The sequence below is a fragment of the Moschus berezovskii genome, chromosome 6, assembly GCF_049115385.1.
Source record: "Moschus berezovskii isolate FMDL1 chromosome 6, NW_MosBer_1.0, whole genome shotgun sequence".
In the NCBI taxonomy this organism is placed as follows: Eukaryota; Metazoa; Chordata; class Mammalia; order Artiodactyla; family Moschidae; genus Moschus; species Moschus berezovskii.
In genome coordinates this window covers 112,125,052-112,146,101 of record NC_142465.1, presented here as the reverse complement: position 1 = coordinate 112,146,101, position 21,050 = coordinate 112,125,052, and the positions used below count along the sequence as shown (strand labels likewise).

The following is a 21,050-nucleotide window of genomic DNA, read 5'->3' as shown; positions in this document are numbered from 1 at the left end:
ACTCAGACGCTGTTTTTTAAATCACACTGTAACTTGTTTTAAGTTGTGGTTTACAACTTTGTAACACCAAATGTGAACACAGATTTTATCTCATAACAACAATTATAAAATAATCAAAGACTCCAATATTTGTCCTAGGTGCCATGATAAGGGGCTTCCCCGGTGGCTCGGCAGTAAAGACTCCGCCCGCCAGTATAGGAGCTGCAGGAGACACGGGTTCGATCCCTGGTTTGGGAAGATCCTCTGAAGGAGGGCATGGCAACCCACTCCAGTATTTTTGCCTGTAGAATCCCATGGACAGAGGAGCCTGGCAGGCCACAGTCCATGGGGTCACAAAGAGTCAGACATGACTGAAACAACTTAGCACACATGGACGCTAAGGACGCTTAGCACACATGGATGAGGTTTCTGAAAACACAGGGGAAGTATGACCACATTATGGAAGGCAGTGGAAGTTGAAGTTACATGAATTTTAAAAGAATTTGCCCATTTTAAATGGCCTTTTACTAACCTGGAGCCTGCAACTTAGTATATTTGGATAAGAGATGGTGACCCAAATTTACAAACACGGATTATTCAAGTAGAAATTAGACAAAAGTCTGTGTTCTTCCTAGAAGCTTAGATATTTAAGCTTTGGTGGGGGGCGGGGGGATAGAGAACAAAGCTCTCAGACTAGGAGATAAACCACACAGCAATGCTGAAGTCACTGCAGCATTATATATCTTCTTTCTCCGAATGTGATCTCTAATCTTCAAGGTCTTTCACCTTTTCTCTCTTGTTTTCTTTATAATATGGAAAATTAAATAAACCTTTCAAGTTTTTAATCTTCCTTAGGATGTAAACTCTGGAAGTTCAGGACTTGTTATTGTATTCTCTTTCATGCCAACTTAGATCTCAGTGTTCTGTAAATCATGGACTCTTACAGAAAGCTGATATTTAATGAGTACATTCTACCGACTTAAGGCTGAGTAAAACAGAATCAGCATTTACAAATCTCTATTCAGCACAAAGCACTGGACCAAGAACTAGAGAGATGACTATACTACCTGAAATTATCAGAAGGTAGATCTTGCCTAAACACCCCCAAAGATAAATTTCTTTATAAAAGAAATGTTAAAGCTTTATTGAAACATTTTAACAAAAATTGTACATCCAGCTATACATGTACCACAGTGATTAACAGTTCACCTTTGTCTCAAGTTTTTAAAAGCAAATCCCTCATCACTGGCTTTCCAAGCACTCAGCCATCTTATCAGAAAAAACTTAGTGTATTGAGAAGCTGTCAGGCTCATGGCAGTGGGTACACATTTTGTAAACTTCTCAATCTTGCTTGAAAGCTCAAAAATTATCACTGGCGACAATAATTACCTCCTTGTTTTCCTGGAAGTGACAGGTGCACATTATTTATTTTCTAAAAGTGTCTGTCAAATGCCTTCCTGAATAACCATACTTTGTCCATCTTCCTTTCAAGTAAAAATAGCGCTTGGTGAAAATAAAAATAAAAAAAACTAGCTCAGCTTGCAACTCAAGCATCCAAGCGTTTTCCTAGAAGTAAATATGGCAGCTTGGCTCACGTGCTTTACGCAATCTTCCTATTTTTTTCACACAGAAATTTAAAAGTGTACCAAAGAGTTGAAATGCAATAAAAGTAATAATTTTTCTGCCTTATTGCGTATACTGTCTAGCGATACTGGCCTGTAAAGCGCGGTGCCTGCCAGGATTCCTGCTAAGACACCTGCACTTTCTCCCACCATTGTCTTTGCAGCATTCGTGCAAAGGGAGCACTGGGCATGAGTCACGTGAGTCTTAGGATTGTCGTGAAAATGGTTCTGACCCGCAGACCCCCGGAAAGTGTCTCAGAGCCCCCTCTACTCCCCCACGCCCGGCGTTGAGGACCACACTTTGCGAACCACCCGGCGTCCGTGCACGAAAAATCGCAGTAATCCCTCCCAGTTCAGTTACGCACGCTCGAGGCGTGTATATCACTACAGGTCTGACCGCGGAGCGCCAGGAGCAGAAATGCCGAGCTACACTCGGCTACCCGGGATGCTCACAGCATCGCGCGGGGGCAGCCTGGCGGTTGCCGTGGCAACGATCGCGGGCCCGCGCGGGGTGGCCATCGACCAGTGACGCCTGCGCGCTCAGCGCTCCGCGGAGAGGGCTGCGGCGCCCCGCGGGTGGACGGGAAGATGGCGGCGGCGGGTGGCCCGGCGGGGAAGGGGCGCGACATCAGCCTGGCGGCCCTGCGGCGCCACGACCCCTACATCAGCCGCATCGTCGACGTGGCCAGCCAGGTCGCCCTGTACACCTTCGGCCACCGGGCCAACGAGTGGGTACGTGCGGGCGGACGGGGTCGGGGAGAGGCTGGGGGCGGGGCGGGCGGGGACGACCCTCCCGCGGTCCCTCGGTCCGACCGCCCGTCCCCGGGCCCCTCCTATGGCGTTGACCAGACTCACGGAGCGCGGACCGGACTCAGTCCGGCGGAACGGGTCGGATACCTCCCCCGGCACGTCCCAGCCGGCCGCGAGGAGAGCCCGGAGGAGACACAGCCCCGCGCGTTCACGTCTCCTCGCCACCCGTCTCCTCAGCCGGTCATTACAGTCCCCCCGAAAACCACTCACAAAAGCGAAAATACTAAGAAGTAGGTCCTGACGTGAGAGAGAAGAGAACAGCTTTGCCCTAAGTTTGTAACCGAGGAAATTCACCGAAAAGGGCAGGAATGGAGGGACGCGGGGACACTGTCCCGCGTGGTCCCGGGGGAGGAAGCGGGCTGTGTGTCCCCTGTTTTCGGGGGAGTGTGTAGCCTGTGTTTGTGTAAAGGACTTTGACTGATGTAGTGGACAGTTTCAACGCCATCTTTTGCTGCAGTGTAGAAAAGTGCCAGAGGCATAGTGTCTTAATTCTGCTGAGGAAATCCCAAAGTAGAGATGAGGGTCGGAGGTGTCGTTCCCTGGAGTGACTTGACACCAGGGCTAGAGTCTGGGGATTCAGGGAAGTTAACGTGTACAGAAAGGGGTTCCCCTTGAGTAGTGGTGGTTTCCTACAGGCTCTGGACAGGGTCAGTGAGTCAGGCACGTGTTACCATAGTTACCGAGTAACTAACTATACTGGGTACCTGGCGAGGCCTTTCTACAGCCTCATCGGAAAGCCCAGGTGTCACAATGCATTATTTACAGGAGTTATGCTTTCCTGCTTCCTGGACTTGTTGCCTTCAGACAGTGCATAATTCATCCCACGAAAGGTCATTCTTTCAGAGTACTCATCTTCAAGGTTGTGGTAGCAGGGAAAAAAGACGGAGACCTGCTTTAGCTGCAGGGCAGTTGCTGGGGGCAAAAGAACTGTCACCGTGTCTCCATCTGCCTCCACAGTGGGGGCTTTTGGACAGAAACCTGATGAAAGTGTGTGGGACATTCTTGAGATAGAGGAGACAGTACTTGGAGGTGGACATAAAGGAGGAGGGTTCTTATGACACTGAATATGGATGAAGGATGACTTCAGGCATTCAGCAGGAGGAATATGGAATGAAGAAGGGATGGAAAATGAGCTGCTGTAAGGAAAGTGAGGGCTTCCCTGGTGGCATGGTGGTAGAGAACCTGTCTGCCAATGAGGAGATCCAGGTTCGATCTCTGGGTCAGGAAGATCCCCTGGAGAAAGAAATGGCAACCTACTTCAGTGTTCTTGCCCAGAGAATCCCATGGACAGAAGAGACTGGCACTAGAGAGGGGGCAACTAGAGAGCACTTGCCTCACACCTGCTGAGCCCACTCCCCCTCAAGCCCCCTCAGCTTCAAGCCTGTGCTCCACAACTGAGTGGAGAAACTGAGACAAAGAACATAAATCAATTGTTTTGAGTCAGAGAATAATTTCAGGAGAAGCATGCCTTTTACAATTCTCATTTTGAATTTCCAAAACTAAAATTGGTCATTAAAGCCCTTTTTTTTCCCTTAAGGTAAAGGTAATTTCTGTTACCGCTTCATTAAGGAAAAAACAAATTAAGTCAAAGGCTATTAGCTTTCTCTACACTGATCTGTATGAACATCCTGCCTAGGATATGGGATGAAATAGTCCAGAGTCAAATACTGAAAGGCAGAGAAGTGTTCTGTCTTCATAGCAAGTGATCACTTTACTTAATCCATTTAAGGATGATGAAATTACTTGAGCATGGAGAAGCTCGTGCTTCCAATTTATGTGCCTCTTCAGAATTATCATTTTAATATTATACTTTTGTTTCCTAAAGAAAGTATTTTTCACCAAAAAGACAAGAGTACTTAAATTTTGAATGACACTTCTAATGTACATAAAAAAATAGCAAAATATTGAGAGGTTTAATAGAATGCTGAGATTGAGGCATGTAAATAGTAAAAGTATATTTAAAATTCTGAGTTACATAGTCTAATTACTAGTTAATCAGACAAATGCATACCTAAGGGTTTTTTTTTAGTAAACAGCATTTTCATCAGGGCCTGGAGAGATGGAAAAGAGCCCTTCCCAGGGAACTGAAATGATCACTTCTCATTTTCACTTTACAGGTTTCCCATTTCCTCTGAGGCAGATTTGCGTCCTAGCTGGGTGGTGTTTCCATCTTACTTTATTTCAATATTCTGCACCAAATAGGTGATTAATTTGTCTGAGAATCGCAGCTGTGTTGCTGTCTTCTGTGTATTAGATGAGGTAGAGTTACAGACAGGTCCTCTATTCTCCTAGGTGACAGGACATGACGAGAGAAAAGGAAACCAGAAAACGGAGGAGGAGAGGGACGTGTGACGCCAGTGGTTTCTGCGGCTGGCTGTGGCCCCAGCCCAGAGACAGAGGGGTGGACAGCACATTTACTACCATCCCTTCTTTCTTAGGAGGCTATGGAGCGTGTTTGTTTCCTTTTGTCCAACCAGAGGTGTTGTGGCCCCTGTGCTTGGTAAAGAGAGGCATCAATGGTTTGTTTGTAAATGGCAATAGGAGGGCACTTCCTGCTGCTTAAGCATCAAAGTCACCACTGGCAAAGTCTGCTTTTTGCCTTTCCCTGAGAGTTACCCGTGCTTGAAACAAGATCAAATCCCTGTTCTCTGAGATGTTTGTGTTCTCTGACCTCTGTGACTGTTTCCCATTAGGGAAGAGAATATGCTTATGTTGCTGTTTGTTTTATTTCTTAGGAAAAGACTGATGTGGAGGGAACCTTATTTGTTTACACAAGGTAAGAGTCCTTCACTTTTATAAAGAAGCTGACAGCCTTTGAGTCATGTCTTTAGCTCTACGTGTCACCCTTCCTCAAGTGGAGTTTTATTATAGTTCAGAGAAGTGCAGGCACTGAGTCTGAGTTTGAAGTAACTAGTTGACATACGGAAGGGAATACTGAATAATGTCATCTGTCTAGTGTGGTGAATACTAATTACGGAATATAATGTGAACTCCAGTATAGCTGAACTTAAATCTCTGTGTTCTTTTTGGAGCAGAATTAAATATTTATTCTTCAGCTCAGGTGAGTGGTACAAAGTACTTGATTACAGTGAACTGATGAAGAGCTAGGAGTGCGCTGTTGAGAATGTTGGATCATTTAATCAGTGTCTGGAAGAGAGTGTTATTGGCCACCCCCACCTCTGACTCTTTAAAGAAGCACGATCCAAGATTCAAGATGTCTCTGAGTCCTCCGTTGTATAGCTAACAAAATAAGTTTTAGGAAAGATTTAATAAATTCATGTTTTGGGGTAATTTTTGTCAGATATTGTTAGTATCTGTATAGTTAACACATACACACAGAGATATGTAGTGTGAGTACTTTCTTAACAGCTAAACTTCTTGTTCACATAAACATTCACATAAAATGTCATAGCTGAGTCCCGTCACCATCAGCAGGTTTCAGAGATACAGGACAGAGGCCTGGTGCAGACTCTTCTCATACACACACACACTCATCTGTGTTTATACGCCCATTCACCTTTGAAGATAAACCATGGTGTGACCAGACCATCCCTGGGATTAGGTGACAGGCAGTGATTGGACAGCTGCAGAGGCTTTGCAGAGCTGCTGAAATACTGCAAGGATCAAATTCTGATTCTGTGAAAACACCTAATCCCATTTTAAAAACGATGTCTCTGCTTCCCGCCATGTCTGTCTGTCTGTAATAGAGTTACACCATATGGTGGTTTTCAGAGCACCCTCTGTTGAGAGCTTTGGGAGTCACTCTTCACACTGCCCCAGAATTTAACTTGAAATGATGGTTGTGATTACATCTGGTATTGCTTACATGCCAGCACCGCTCTACCACTCAGTAAAATAAATTAGACAGGGATGGCCTTCCATCAGTTTTAAAATAAATCTCAAAAGAAAACCATGGTTAGGAAATCAGATGGTTGGAGGTGAAATAAAACCTGAGATCCAGGCCCCTTTTCTCTGGGTTGTGCACAGCATCCCTGTGGGCGTGTCCCCTAGCCCCAGAGTGAATCTGCAGTCCTGCATGTGAGCCTTGTTTTGTTATGGAAGTTGCGCAGTTGAGTTGGTGTCTGGCTATCCTCCAAGGGTAGACAGATGCACTTGTAGTGATTAGTTTCTGTGTGATCAGGGTTCTCCCTGCCTGACAGAGAGTAGGCACTGCAGGTTTACTGAACAAAATTAAAAATAAAAAGTCACTAAATGCACAGTTTTATGGACAAAAAATGTTACAGTAGCTTATCTGTGAGACTGTTGGCTTCATCTTGAAGAAAAGTAGATATCTGCTCTTTGCTTTAAATTGTATAAACTTTTAATTGTACTGTATATCCTCACTAGTTCATGACCAGAGTTACATCATTTCTGTAAGAAATTATGCAACTTTCAGTTTCAGACCAACACTAACATTTCCTGTAACTATGATATACACTCTATATCAACGGTCAAGCTTCTTTAAAAGTATATGTCATTAATTTTTTTTTAAGTGGTTACCATGTCTGCCTTATAGGAGCTTGCAGCCTAGGTAGGGAAACGAGCTGTGTGTCTGTGCACCCCCCAACTCCCTCAGATTCATAGGGCTGGACTTCACCGTGTGCATGCGCACATTGGTGCGGCCCACAGTGAACAGGCAGGGAGGCTGAAGGTGCGATGGCCGCCCCGTCCTGGAAACGCTTTGCTCTGAACACCCCCTCTCCGTGTCTCCTGCCTTGGTGACTTCTAGGTCCGCGTCTCCGAAGCATGGCTTCACCATCATGAACAGGCTGAGCATGGAGAACAGGACGGAGCCCATCACCAAAGACCTGGACTTCCTGCTACAAGACCCTTTCCTTCTCTACAGAAACGCCAGATGTGAGTCTGCACGCGTGAGGGACCGTGGTGACTGTCATGGTGTTTGATGTCCGTTACTGGGGTCAACACGGGTGGCCTGGGAGGTGCAAGGCTCAGCAGGGGATGGTGTCTTCCTCAGGAGAGTTTAGATGGAGACAGTGTGCTGTGAAGCTGTGAGTGTTTAAAGCTCGTCCTACACAGCTGGGCTGCTTTGTGTGTGAGCCTGAGCAGGGCCAGGGGAGGTGAGTCCTGGGCCAGGAGACCACAGAGGACCTCGACTAGCCATTCATCTTGTGGGTCCTTGCGGCTGAGCATCCGACGAGATGCTCGAGGGAGGGGGCCTGTCTTCCAGAAGCACTGTCTTTTGAGTGCATAGTCAATGGACATTAAAGTCCAGTGAGTTTTGGTTGTTAAGAACTTCCTAACACTTGGTAAAGCTGAAGTCCTGTTAACTAAATGGTCCCTGTCAGGCTTGAAATGAGGTAGCAGCCGCCCACCCACCTATGTCCATTTCACTCTTGTGTCTCATCTCACCACTTGTGATGCACTGTGGGGCGGCCTGCAAAAGTGAGTGATATGATTCAGGAGCTTCTCCACACAGGAAATGAGAGCAGACTCAGAGCTGTAGAAACACAGGTGCATGTGCTTTGCTCCGTGATGACTTTGCAGTTTAGAAATGGTTTCTGTTCATCTTCCACCCTATTCTTTGAGCTCAGGGTACAAGAATTTGCCTACTGTGTACTACTCAGTGTTACCTCAGTAACAAATGTAACACAAGTCATATTTTGTGCTTTATCCCTATTGACTTGTTCTGAAGTAAATATAGCATCACTTTAATACTGCTGCTAAGTCACTTCAGTCGTGTCTGACTCTGTGCGACCCCGTAGACGGCAGCCCACCAGGCTCCCCCGTCCCTGGGATTCTCCAGGCAAGAACACTGGAGTGGGTTGCCATTTCCTTCTCCAATGCATGAAAGTGAAGTCGCTCACTTGTGTCCAACTCTTAGCGACCCCATGGACTGCAGCCCACCAGACTCCTCCATCCATGGGATTTTCCAGGCAAGAGTACTGGAGTGGTGTGCCATTGCCTTCTCTGACTTTAATACTATATTTACTTAAAATTATTTTCACTTGTAACTGAGTTGTCATAATAGGTGGTCATCCTATTTAGAGAATGCAGTTAACCTTTTATAAGAAAAAAATTACAAGAAAGTTATTAAACATGATTTCCTAATGGCAGGTCCTGTGAAGTGAAAAGTTTAGTAAAATAGAGAAATATTTTGTTTTCTATTCCTGTTTCTTTGACAGAAGGTGTAGTTTAATCAATTGTAACTTGTAGTTCAAATTTTTTGTGTACTTACTGTTATGTCAGGTTATATTCTCTTTTTTTTGAGATTATTATTTTCTATGTGAGATTGATATGTAATTCAAATCCTAATAAACAAAATTAACCACAAAAATAAATATAAAATGAATGACTATTAGTGGCTTATAATAATTTTTGGTTGCTCTTATTTTGGATAAATATGAGTCTAGTCGGTATGGATGATACCGACCAATTCTTGCTGCAGTATTACCTATTAGGTATTATATACTATACCAAAGATAGAAAAATACAGGCTCTGATGTGGTTGATCTCCTTAGCCCCACAGGGTTTGTCTGCTAGGGTCTGGTAAACATGCTCAGCCCCTCCTGGGCTCCACGCTGTGCCATCCTGTGTGTTCCTGTGGGCGGCTGGTCTGAATCGAGCTGATCTGTGAGTGTCAGAAACACGCTGATTTTCACAGACTCTGGTACCAAAAAAAAAAAAAAGTAAAAAAAAAAATCTCAGTAGTGTTATATCAGTTTACCTGTTGAAATGGTAATATTTTTTAGTATATTGAGTTAAATAAAAAGTACTATTAAACTTAATTTCACCTGCTTCTTTTTATTTTTATTTAAAATCCCATTTGTGGCTCTCCTTTGTGGTTCACCCATGTTTCTATTGGATGCACTGTTCCTGGTGTTTTCCTTCAGTTTCCCTCGTTTCCTCGTCCCAGCTCCGAGGGGCAGACTGCTCCCTGCTGCTTTGAGTGTCCAGGGGCCGCAGCCCTGCCAGACCCACACGTTCTGACGTCAGGCTGCTGCTTTCCCTGCACCTGCTGGGCTGCCCTCGCCTCTGTCCCACATGAGCACAAATAGAAGGCAGCCTTCTCGGTGCATGTTCAAGTGTCTCTAATGAGCTTCCATAGGAAAGAAATGAAGTCAGTTGAACAGCAGGGAATGGAAGGGAGTGAATCTGTTTACCTTCCTGAGTTTGTTTTGCTTTTTGTCTTTATTATCTGGTGCATCTTGACTGTGCAGCCAGTCACTCGGTTTTAGTTTATTTACAAAAGCCTTTTCAGCCTCTGACGTCCAAGTTTCCCAGAAGGCTTTGCTCCAGGTGCTCTCAGAGTGTCAGTACTATGCAGATGTTTTTTAAATAACTCTGATACTCCGTGTAGTGACTGCCCCAGGTTTGTGTATTCTCTGATGATGTAAAGATTCATTCATCAGTCTTTGGAAAAATGAACCCAGCTTCCCTCAGGACTGCTTTTTCAACTGTACCTCTAGAGTTCTGTTGAGTCAGGGATCTCTGTTTAGTCCTAAAGTTTCACTTGGGCCAACGTGTGACACAGGCCAGGTTGGGACACGTCGAGAGGCAGCACCGAGAGAGTTTTTCAGACGCCAGGTTTTTAAGTACCTGAGGAGGTAACTGTCCCTTTCTAGAATTGTATGGATTTAGAAGAGCAAAATAAAGAGGTAGAAATCTCAAACTTTCATCTAATTAAAAAAAAAAGTTTAATGAATAAGTAACTTTGAATTTTGGCCAAACACACTTGTATGATTTTATTACAGTAAAGCGTTCATGATGTTTAAGCCTGGCTGTCATAAAGTTTGACCTCTGTAAGCTTTCAGGGTACATAGGGTAGCTGCTGTATTAGGATAGAAATTTTATTTTCTCAACAAACTTTCACTGAGCATTTACTGCCTCCTAGGCATGACGTCGTGGCTTTCTATGGGTTATTTAATTCTCATCACTTTTCCTTAGAAATCCTCCTATTTCTGTTTTGTAAATGAGGAAACTGAGATTAGAGGGATTACATAATTTACAGAGTCTGTAACTTTTATGAGATGGAAAGAGCATCTGAACTGAGTAAGCCCAGCCTCAGATGTGCAGGCCCACGCAGCAGAAGTGCCAGCAGAGGAGTGAGGGATCTGAGCCAGGTTTACCTTTTAGTTTTGCAGTGTACACTCCAGAGGTGAAAAAGCAAGTTTCTTTTTTTTTAGGTTGAGAATCTACTAAATCTCAGTTATTAGAAAAGAGAATATAAAAAGTAATGTAACATAAAGCTGAATTTGACCATTTCTTGTGTATCATTACCCTCTAGTAATTGTTTACTATGTTTGCCAATTCAAAACTAAATAAGATTCTGGTATAGGGAGATGTATTTTAGAACCAAATTTTCCTGACTATATCATCTTATTTAAGATAAGTTACAGACAGCAATGACAGGTAGATTTCAGAGCTTGGCCAGCATGTTGAATGTAGTATTGTCTGTGGTGACAGAATTAGAATTAAACTCTTTTGAGCTGGTTGATTTTATTGCAGACTTAAGCTTGGTGCTTACAGCAGATTAGAAAAGGCAGAAGTCAAGATACTCAGGATCAAAGCTGTTTTAGAAAACCGCTCAGTTTTAAAGTGAATTCACCATATTGGGTAGTTTTGTTCTCATAAACAAGCACAATTTGAATGCTTCATTGACATTTTAAGATCTGAGAAAAGCTGCCTCAAATAGTGGAAAAGGGTGAAAGTGATAGTTACAGATAGTCCTCATCTTTCAGTTACACTGTGTCCTACAAGTTCCCTTTTACAGTGATTGGTTGGTAGACTTTTGGCTCAACGTAGTAGATTGAACACATTCCTGAAACAACTGAAATGACAATAGAGGAGTAAGAAGAAGATACAAACCCACGAAGATGGAGGGTGGATCTCATGAACAGGATAGAGGAAGACTCGGTGTGACCGCTTCATTGTTCATGACTACTGACTGTTGACCTGCAGGAGACGGCGCCTCTGGCCTGTCAACATCAGACCCGACAGTGTGATCCGGTTCCTCCCCACTCACCCCTCCAGGAGGCTCTTGTATAATCCTCTCCCCACCCCAGGGCTCAAGTACAGTTGTGTGAGTCACTTTGGCCAGAGAGGTATGGATCGAAGTGAGCAGATACGTACGAACCAGCTCCTGACTGACCACATCTCTTCTTTCTGCTGTGAGGACTCAAGTTGTTTAGGCAGAAGCTGCTCTGTCAGCCTGGGTCCCGGAATGATGGTGACATGGTACAGAGGTGGCCCATGACAGACATGTACTGTGTAAGCCATTGACATTTGAGTGTTCTTTGCTACTGCCGCGTAACCTGGGCTATTGTGACAGACACACAAGCCACACAGGAAAGTGGGGGAATCCAAGCACAGGTTGGAGGTAAAGGAATTCTGAGAACAGTGGTCAAGAGTCCATGGTGACCCCCTCTGCAGCTGAACTAAAGAAAAGCCTGTTTTAGTTAGAGTAGGAAGATGGAGGGCTTCAGGAAGTGTGTCCAAGAAAACGTTTACACCTGAGAGTTTGAATCTCTTGGGGTATTTACAGTTCCTTTTTCAGTGATTTTGCTTAATGATGTAGAAACATTGAACGCTAAGGGCATGGAAAACAACAAATGAAGCAATTCTTAATTCCTGGGAAAACAAAATGTCGTACAGAAAAGTGCTTCATGGGGTCGCAGAGTCGGACACGAATGAGCGACTGAACTGAACAACACTATTTGGCTCCACTGATGATGAAGACAAACACCAGATGTGAGATCGAGTATATTTCACTTTGGAAGTATGGTGGGGGTTGGGGGGGGGGTAGTGTACGTGTTTCTAGGTGAGCGTGTGCATGTATTGTCAGAAAACTAAATTCTTTTCAGTGAATTTTTTTTTAAGAATCAAAAAGTAGTGTAGGGACCTCCCTGGCAGTCCAGGGGTTAAGACTTCACCTTCCATTGCAGAGGGTACAGGTTCGATCCCTGGCCAGGGAGCTAATATCACACATGCTCCACAGCCAAAAAACGAAAGCATGAAACAGAAGCACTTCTGTAGCAAATTCAGTAAAAGACTTTAAAAATGTTCCACATCAAGAAAAAAAATCTTAAAAGAAAAAAGAGTATACATGATATATAGGAAAACAGATTGACACAGCAGAAAAACATTGGGTGAGAAAGAAACAGAGAGCAGCAGTAGTGTCATGGAGAAGGCTGCTTTTGGGGAGCAGCAGTCAGGCCCATCGTGGCTGGAGAAGAACTCTGCTGTCGGTCATAAAACCTCACAGCATCTGATATTTAAAATTTTATATATATGTGTTTTATTTTCATGAAAATTTAAAAATACAACTGGAGAGGGCTTCTCTGGTGGCCCAGTGCGCCTGCGTAGCAGCCAGCAGGGGACATCTCGTGCCCCTGTCTGTAGAGCTCGGTCTCCACGGAAGGGGCTGCAGCGTGTGGTGATGGCAAAGTGAACTCAAGGCTTTCACGGCTCGTGACCGGGTCTCAGTCCTTTTCTCTCTCCAGTCCATCCCAGGCCAGGCTTCCGTTACGTTACCTGGGCTGGTTCATAACTCCTTAGAGTGAGAGATAAGCTTCCAACACCAGCCAAAATAGAGCAGGTTCACACTGACACTCCTCTCACTGGCTGCAGTGAAAGTTGTGGACAGAACAGAAAACCAGAGAGCCTGCGGATTCTGAGAGTAAACAACAGCAGGCATATCAAAAGGGAAGTGAGAACTTGAAGAACAGCCAGTGTGGTGGCAAGTCTCCTGGTTTATTCGCTCCTGCTTTATCTCCTGAGTGTGACTCAAGAGCGAGCCATGTCCCAGGACTGTGGACAGAAGCAACAGAAACCAGGGGGAACCTCTCTGTGGAGGCCTGGAAAGTGGGCTTCTGTGAGCTCAGAGTGTGAAGAGTCTCCCCTCCCCTCCCAGCCCGGCCTGAAGCTGGCTGCCCTGCAAACCCAAGTTGCCACCTCAGCAGTGAGGGGTGACAGGCACGTGACGTCCCATGGAAGGCCTGCCTCTGCCTGAGGGACTGGAGAAGGGGCCCCTGTGGTCTCAAGCATATAGGGAACTCCTAGGAGATATATATATATGTAGGCTCCCCAGGTTGCACTAGCAGTAAAGAATCTGCCTGCCTGTGCAGGAGATGTTCAATCCCTGGGTTGGGAAGATCTGGAGGAGAGCCTGGCAATGCACTCCAGCATTCTTGCCTGGAGCCTGGTGGACTCCAGACCATAGAATCACAGAGTCAGACACAAGTGAAGCAACTTAGCATATGTATACACACACACACACATATGTCTTCCCTGGTGGCTCAGACAATAGAGTCTACCTGCAATGCAGGAGACACAGATTCAATCCCTGGATTGGGAAGATCCCCTGAAGAAAGGAACAGCTATCCACTCCAGTATTCTGGCCTGGAGAATACCATGGACTATATAGACATTGGGGTCTCAAAGAGTCGAACATGGCTGAGCGACTTTCACTTTTTCATATATATATGGGCTTTTTTATTGATATTTCTTTGCTTTACCCTGCAAGCTGCCCAGCTATGGAGACTACTTGACAGTGTGAGAAGTTAGACCTCTTGAAAGAAACCCTGACTCTGTGGCCAGAAGATGGGGGAGAAGGGCCCCTGTGAGCTGGAGAGCACGCTGAACAAAGAGACCCCCTGAATCTATCCTTGAACTGACACAGGTCCTGATCTCACCTGTGAGCATCACAGACAAACACACACACACCCCAGAGCCCCAGAATCGCAGCCGAGGCCCAGAGAACTAACCCACCACATCCACGACCACCATGCTCCAGGCCAGCCCCTGAGTGGCATCTGCACAGGGCAGACACACCTCTGAGAACAGAGCTGACGTGAGAACCATCGTCCACAGAAGGTGGGACGGGACTTCCTGTCTGTTGTTGTTCAGTCACTCAGACGTGTCCGACTCTGGGATCCCGTGGACTGCAGCACGCCAGGCTTCCCTGTCCTTCACCATCTCTCCCAGTTTCCTCAGATTCATGTCCATTGAGTCTGTGATGCTGTCTAACCATCTTCCTGACTAAACCCAAACAAGTCGATCACCGTCTCGACACTCTGAAGACTCAGACTCTCACAGTCTCAACAAAACGTCCAAATGCAACGCAGCATTATCCATCGCACACAGAGCCAGGAAAATCTGACAGCTCTCATGGGGAAGGTCGACCAGCAGATGGCTGCCCCAAGATGACCCACATGCTGGCGTGGTAGGCCAGTGGCTGGCTGTAAGGCAATTACTGTGCCCTGTGAGGTGGGACAGGTCCTCAGAGATGAGTGGAAGGATAGAAATTCTCAGCAGAGAAGCAGTGTAAGAACTCAAAGGGAACATTTGGAACAGAATAATAGGGTGTCCAGTGAATGGCCTTCCTAGCAGTACAGAAGTGGCAGAGGAAAGAAGAGTCAGTGAACATGAAACATCAGTAGATACTATCCGACCTGAAGAATATGCAGGAAAAAGGTTAAAAACAAAAAAACAGGGCCTTGCAACACCTGTTGCCCAATGCCAAAAGGTCTGAATTTGTGTCATTGGAGTCCCATGAAAGGAGAAAGACTGCTGTAGAAAAAGTATTTGAAGAAAGCATGGCTGAAATTTTTCCAAATTTGGTGAGGCACAAATGTATGGATTCAAGAAACTCAGAAAACCCCAAACAGGATAAACTCAGAAAAAATCATGCCCGTAAACATCATCAAACTGGTGAAAAACAAGACATTAACAAACAAAAAGCCTTGAACCAGAAATGATACATTACAGAACAATGCTTTGAATGACAATAAATTTCTCTTAAGAAACCTTGGAGTCTGGAAGACAGTGCTGTCACCCTACAATTCTATCTCCAGTGAAAACATTCCTCGGGAAGGAAAGTAAAACAAAGATACTCTCAGATAAAGGAAAACCTTCAATGCTTCCCTGTCAGCAGAGCTGCTGTGAAATAAAGGCTGAATGAAGTTCTTCAGACTGAAGGGAAGTGTTGCGGAGGGAAGGTTGGGGCCTCGGGGTAAAGGAGGAGCAACATAAATAGTAAAAAAAAAAAAAAAAAAAACGGCCAGTGGAACAGATGTTTTTCTGCCCTCAGATTCTTTAAAATGCAGATTACTATCAAAAGCAAAAGTTACAGCAGTGTCAGGAGGGGGATTGATTGTGTGTAGATGTTACTCACCTGACAGCTGTAGGGTTAAGGATGGTGGGGGACAGGAGCTCTGTAGTTGTAAAGCCTTTGCATTTTGCTTGAAGTGGTGAAATAACTGTGTAAACTGAAGTTAGATATGTATAGTGGGATTCCTAGAGCAGCCACTTAAGAAAGAACCAATAGATAGATGAAAACTGAATACTAAAACATTTTAATAATCCATAAGAAGGCAAGAGAGGAGGTACCAACAGAGCAAAAGACAGGGGAGACAAACCATGGAAATGCTAATTAAAAGAAAGCCACTTGGGATAACATATACACACTACTGTGTACAAGGAAAGCAACAGGGACCAACGGTATACCACAGGGAGCTCTACTCAATACTTTGTAATAACCTATACGGGGAATGAATCTGAAAAAAGAATATATGTATGGCTAAATCACTGCGGATGCTGATTGCAGCCATGAAATTAAAAGACGCTTACTCCTTGGAAGGAAGGTTATGACCAAACTGGATAGTGTATTAAAAAGCAGAGACATTACTTTGCCAACAAAGGTCCGTCTAGTCAAGGCTATAGTCTTTCCAGTGGTCATGTATGGGTGTGAGAGTTGGACTGTGAAGAAAGCTGATCGCCGAAGAATTGATGCTTTTGAACTGTGGTGCTGGAAAAGACTCTTGAGAGTCCCTTGGAGTGCAAGGAGATCCAACCAGTCCATTCTAAAGGAAATCAATCCTGGGTGTTCATTGGAAGGACTGATGTTAAAGCTAAAACTCCAATACTTTGGCCACCTCATGCGACGAGTTGACTCACTGGAAAAGACTCTGATGCTGGGAAGAATTGGGGGCAGGAGGAGAAGGGAACGACAGAGATGGCTGGATGGCATCACCGACTCGATGGACATGAGTTTGAGTGAACTCCGGGAGTTGGTGATAGACAGGGAGACCTGGTGTGCTGTGATTCATGGGGTTGCAAAGAGTCGGACACGACTGAGCGACTAAACTGACATCATTTGTATACCTGAAATGAGCACAATATTATAAAACAACTATACTTACATTTTTTAAAATAGATTTTTTAAAAACTTGACAAAAGCCGGAGATGCTGTATTAATATCAAAATAGACATCAGAACAAAGAAAATTACCAGGGGTAAAGAGATAAATTGCATAATCATGAAAGGATCAATTCACCCGAAATACTTAACCATCATTACTGTGTGCACCTGACGACAGAACTTCAAGATACTCAAAGTGACAAGCGATAGAACTGAAAGAAGTTAAAACCCTCAATTGTGCTTGGAGACTTGAGCTCCACTTTCTGTGACTGGCAGAACAAATAGCAGCAGCACCTCTGTAGGAGACTTGAATAACACTATCAACTCACTTGAGGTAATTGACGTTTATCGGACATTCCACCAACCACAGCAGAAGACAGCCTCTTCTGAGGTGCTCATGGGTCAGCACCCAAGGTCAGCTTTATCATGGGGCATAAAGCAAGCCTAAAGATTTTTAAAGAAATAGGAACCATACAGAGTATGCCCTCTGACCACAGCAGAACTGAACTAGAAACCAGTAACAGATACCTGGAATACCCGCAAAAGTTTTCAAATTAGACAACACACATCTAAATAACTCATGTGTCACAGAGGGAAGAAAATTAGAAAACAAGCTGAATAAAGATGAAAAGACATGTCAAATGCGAGTGAAATTGGGGTGATAGGGAAATTTAGTGTCAGATACTTCTATTAGGAAAGAAGGAAAGTCTCCAATGGATAATTCAGGTTCCACCTTAAGAAACTAGAAAAAAAGAGCAAATTAAGCCCAAAGCAAGCAGAAGGAAGGGAAAAAAAGAATAGAAATCAATGAAAAAAAACACCGAAAAACAGGAGAGAAAATCAGCAAAACCTAGAACTGGTTCTTTGAAAAAAGTAAAACTGATAAACCTAAACTCCTTGCCAGACTGATTCAGCTTACCTGTCTGTACAGGTCAACCATGACTGCCATACACGTTACCTTCTTCTGTTCTAACTAAACATGTACAGTCCCAAAAGACTTCTCCACAAATCCTTGTAGTAATTTTATTTGTAAGAGGAGAATAGCAGTGAGAAGGTCACATTTGCACAGATAGGTCAGAATTTGGAAGCAGCCTCTTGTGAGACATTGATTTTCTGTGCCAGGTCACCATGAATGAACTAGTTGTTGACCACCTGGGCTATGCCGAAAGCATTGGCCTGAGTCATAAATTACAGGCTCCTTGTGCAGAGACCTGATCTTATATTTTATTTGTATTCTTTGGTACCAAATAAACACGGCAAATGACCAGATCTGAATAAGTAGATAGGTATAATGTACTTAAAGTAACTCCCAGATACTTGTATATTAATCCGAGTCATTACACACCTACAGAGGTCTGATGTTTCTGTCTAGTTTAATGATGTTCTGCTCGGGGTGATCGAGAAATAACCATAGAGTGGCCCCGCTTTCCCAAATTCCTCCCTCTTTATGACTTCATGATGGAGATTGACACAAAGATCCCGCCTTGAGCTCAGGTCACAGCGCTTGAACCTGGGCAGGTGGCGGAAGATGCCGGGGGTTCCCGGTGCCATCAGCCTCTCCTTGGCCTCAGGCCGCTGGGAGGAGCGAAAGCTCTCCGAATCCAGCAGATTCTAAGACCTTGAGGCTTTATCGTCTGTTGTCTTAACCTTGGAATCAGTTCAGGCAGTTACTACAAAAGCAATTTGAAAGGTTAAAAGTGAGCCCTGTGTAAATTTATTACTAGGGAAATGAAAGCTGTGTTATCTGCCCACAGATAATGGCGAGTTTATTTTTCCATTCTGAGATCCTTACTGGTATGTCCATAGCCTCGGATAGCACTTTCTAACCTCTTGGGGGTTACAGAGCCCTTTGAGAATCTGATGGGCTTCCTGCCTGCCTGCCTCCCCCACATGCTCAAATATTGGCTATTTTCCTGCTACGGGCCAGGCCTTGTTCTGGGGGGCTGTGTTTGTGCCCACCCACCTCCAAAAGCACCTGTCTGCACATGTACACACCACCTCCCATACAAACTTCAGGGATTGAGTATTGAACCGCTGAAGTTGTTTAGAGTCCAGAAATCCCTTCAAAGTGATTGTACGGGACCTCCCCAGTGGCACAGTGGACAAGAATCCACCCGCCAGTGCAGGGGACACAGGTTCGATCCCTGGTCCAGGGAGATCCCACAGGCCATAGAGCAACTAAGCCCGTGCAGCAGCACCACTACTGAGCCTGCGCTGTAGAGCCCGCGAGCCGAAACCCCTGAGCCCGAGTGCTGCAAGTACTGAATCCCGTGCGCCCTGGAGCCACCGCAGTGAGACGCCCACACACCTCAACTGGAGAGTAGTGCCTGCTTGCTGCAACTAGGGAAAAGCCCACCCAGCAATGAAGACTCAAACACTTGATGCTTTTACTAGACAGAATCTTAGTGTTTGCAGGGATGACAACTGAATGTTGTTCTCGTCAGGACCTGGGCAGGGAGACGAAGATCCTTCAACTCGTTCAGACCACGTTGGCGGGGAGGGATGGGTACAGGGAGTTTGACCTTTCATGCCGGTCAGAAGAGGTGCCCTGTGCCATCAGTGGGCTCATTGCTATTCATGAGTGCAGTGGCCGGGGCAGCCTTTAGGGACACTCTACCCGCCACCCGCCCCCACCCCCACCCTGTGTTTCTTAAAAAGAAACAATTTTAAATTTACACTGTGATCAACAAATCTTACTCATTGTAGCCTCCTCTGCCGTTCTAACTGAAAAACTGAGCTCTTTCCTACAAACCATGGCTCAGGAGCTAATGTGTTTTCATACGTGATTAAGGGTCGCACGTCTATGGGGAACTGAGTGATGACACTCATCACTCCAGCCTTAAACCCAAGAGTTGCTTTTTTGTTCTGTGGCCGGTGTTCAGCACATGAACAGGTCTAAGCTCTGAAGGAGACTGTTTAGCTCAAGAACTGGCCCGCCCTGCAAAGCCTCACGGACAGCAGAGCCTCACTGTGGGTTCTCGTGTCTCTGCTGTTGCCTTGTGATACCCGACAGCTCCCTGGGTTACACGCTCTGTGCGGGTCCTCAGTGCTCCTCTCGCCTGGCCAGCCCGTCCACGCGGCCTTCACTCCTCACCCTTTGGGACCAGGGGACTCACTGCAGACAGGACCTCACACGGAGTTCCGGGAAAAACGCTCTTCTCGGAACTTGATGATCTGCCGTGCGTAGACGAGGAAGACCGTGGGACACCACTGTGTAAGCGACGCACAGACACGATGGGAGAGGAGAGTCAGAGAGAGGTCGCTCTGGGGAGATTTCCCTGGTGGCCCAGTGGCTAAGACCCCAGGCTCCCAGCGCAGGGGCCCCTGCTCAGGGAGCTGGAGCCCACATGCCGCAACTGCAGGATCCTTCATGCCACAACCAAGAACCCAGCACGGCCAAAGAAATAAATAAATATTTTTAAGAAGAGAGGTCACTTTTATTTTATCTGAACCACAGAGACTTAACATCCTCGACTTTACCGAGAAACATCTGTGTAGCAGTGCTGTTTGGATTTACGCGCTGCTCTTGTGGCTCGACAATGACTGTATTTTATAAGTTGTTTTTGAAAGCCCAGACTAACATGCTCGAAGTCTGAATCTCGGCAGAGAGAAGCTGGATTCCGAAACATTTTCTGAAATGCTTAACGAGCAAAGCGTCTTTTAGTTTCCCTAACACAGTGCTTTGCACGTGGCAGTCGCTCAGGACGGCTGCATTGAGTGTTTGTGTCTATTCTTGTCCAAAAATCACTTAGAAAGTAGTCTCAGATAATCAATTTGAAGCTATTGGGATGCTATTTTTAACCCACAGAAGGAAAGAATTACAATTTTTTCATGTTCTTATGTGTTTTGAACAAAGGAAATTTTAGGTAAGAACTGGTGTTAGATTATCCTCTATGTCAACCATAGGACTCTAATTTAACAAGGAACCAAACCATAATTTGACTGCTTATAACCGAAAGGGCTCTGGGTTAAGTGGGGTCTGCTATTTCCATAATTATAGATTAAGGTCGAAACGAAAGACATACAGAACCTCCAGCTTATTTTCCCTCAGTCACAAACTAGCATGAGGCCCCATTACTAAACCACTGCTGTGTGAAATCTTAGAAATTTTTCATTGATTATATATTTTTATGGTTAGTGTATTTTAGCAAAGCTATTCCTATCGCTAGTAAACACTTAATTCAGTAATCTGATTTCAACATGAGGAAGTCTGTTTTTCATCAAAACAAAGTTTCTGACCTGTAAAAAAAAACTCTGTTTTATGTTTGCCTTAAACATATATTTCCCACAAACTATAATTCTGTGAGACAAGATTTATTTTGCTATATCGAGATTCACTCTGGATAACACAGTTTCAGTGTGTTTTGGGAAGAATTGACAGTTTTAAGATAATGTAGGTGCTTATCTATGTAAACTTCAGAATACTACCATCAGATTCGACCAGAATGTGCTGTTTTCTGCCACACCAAAGCACTGTTGCTT

At 44.9% G+C, this 21,050-nt stretch overlaps 2 protein-coding genes across 3 annotated transcripts in view; one reads left to right on the top strand and one right to left on the bottom strand.

Annotated features, from left to right (window-relative positions):
• The window catches only part of CACNA1C (calcium voltage-gated channel subunit alpha1 C), a 461,815-nt gene that overhangs the window by 436,848 nt on the left and 3,917 nt on the right, over positions 1–21,050 (bottom strand). The gene's annotated exons all lie outside the window — the stretch shown is intronic.
• DCP1B (decapping mRNA 1B) overlaps positions 2,073–21,050 on the top strand; it is a 43,023-nt gene continuing 24,045 nt past the window's right edge. The window contains exons 1-3 of the mRNA XM_055394305.2: positions 2,073–2,333; positions 5,147–5,187; positions 7,141–7,268. Of these exons, the coding sequence (XP_055250280.2) occupies positions 2,190–2,333; positions 5,147–5,187; positions 7,141–7,268 (313 nt within the window). The 5' untranslated portion in view covers positions 2,073–2,189. The remainder of the gene's footprint in view (positions 2,334–5,146; positions 5,188–7,140; positions 7,269–21,050) is intronic.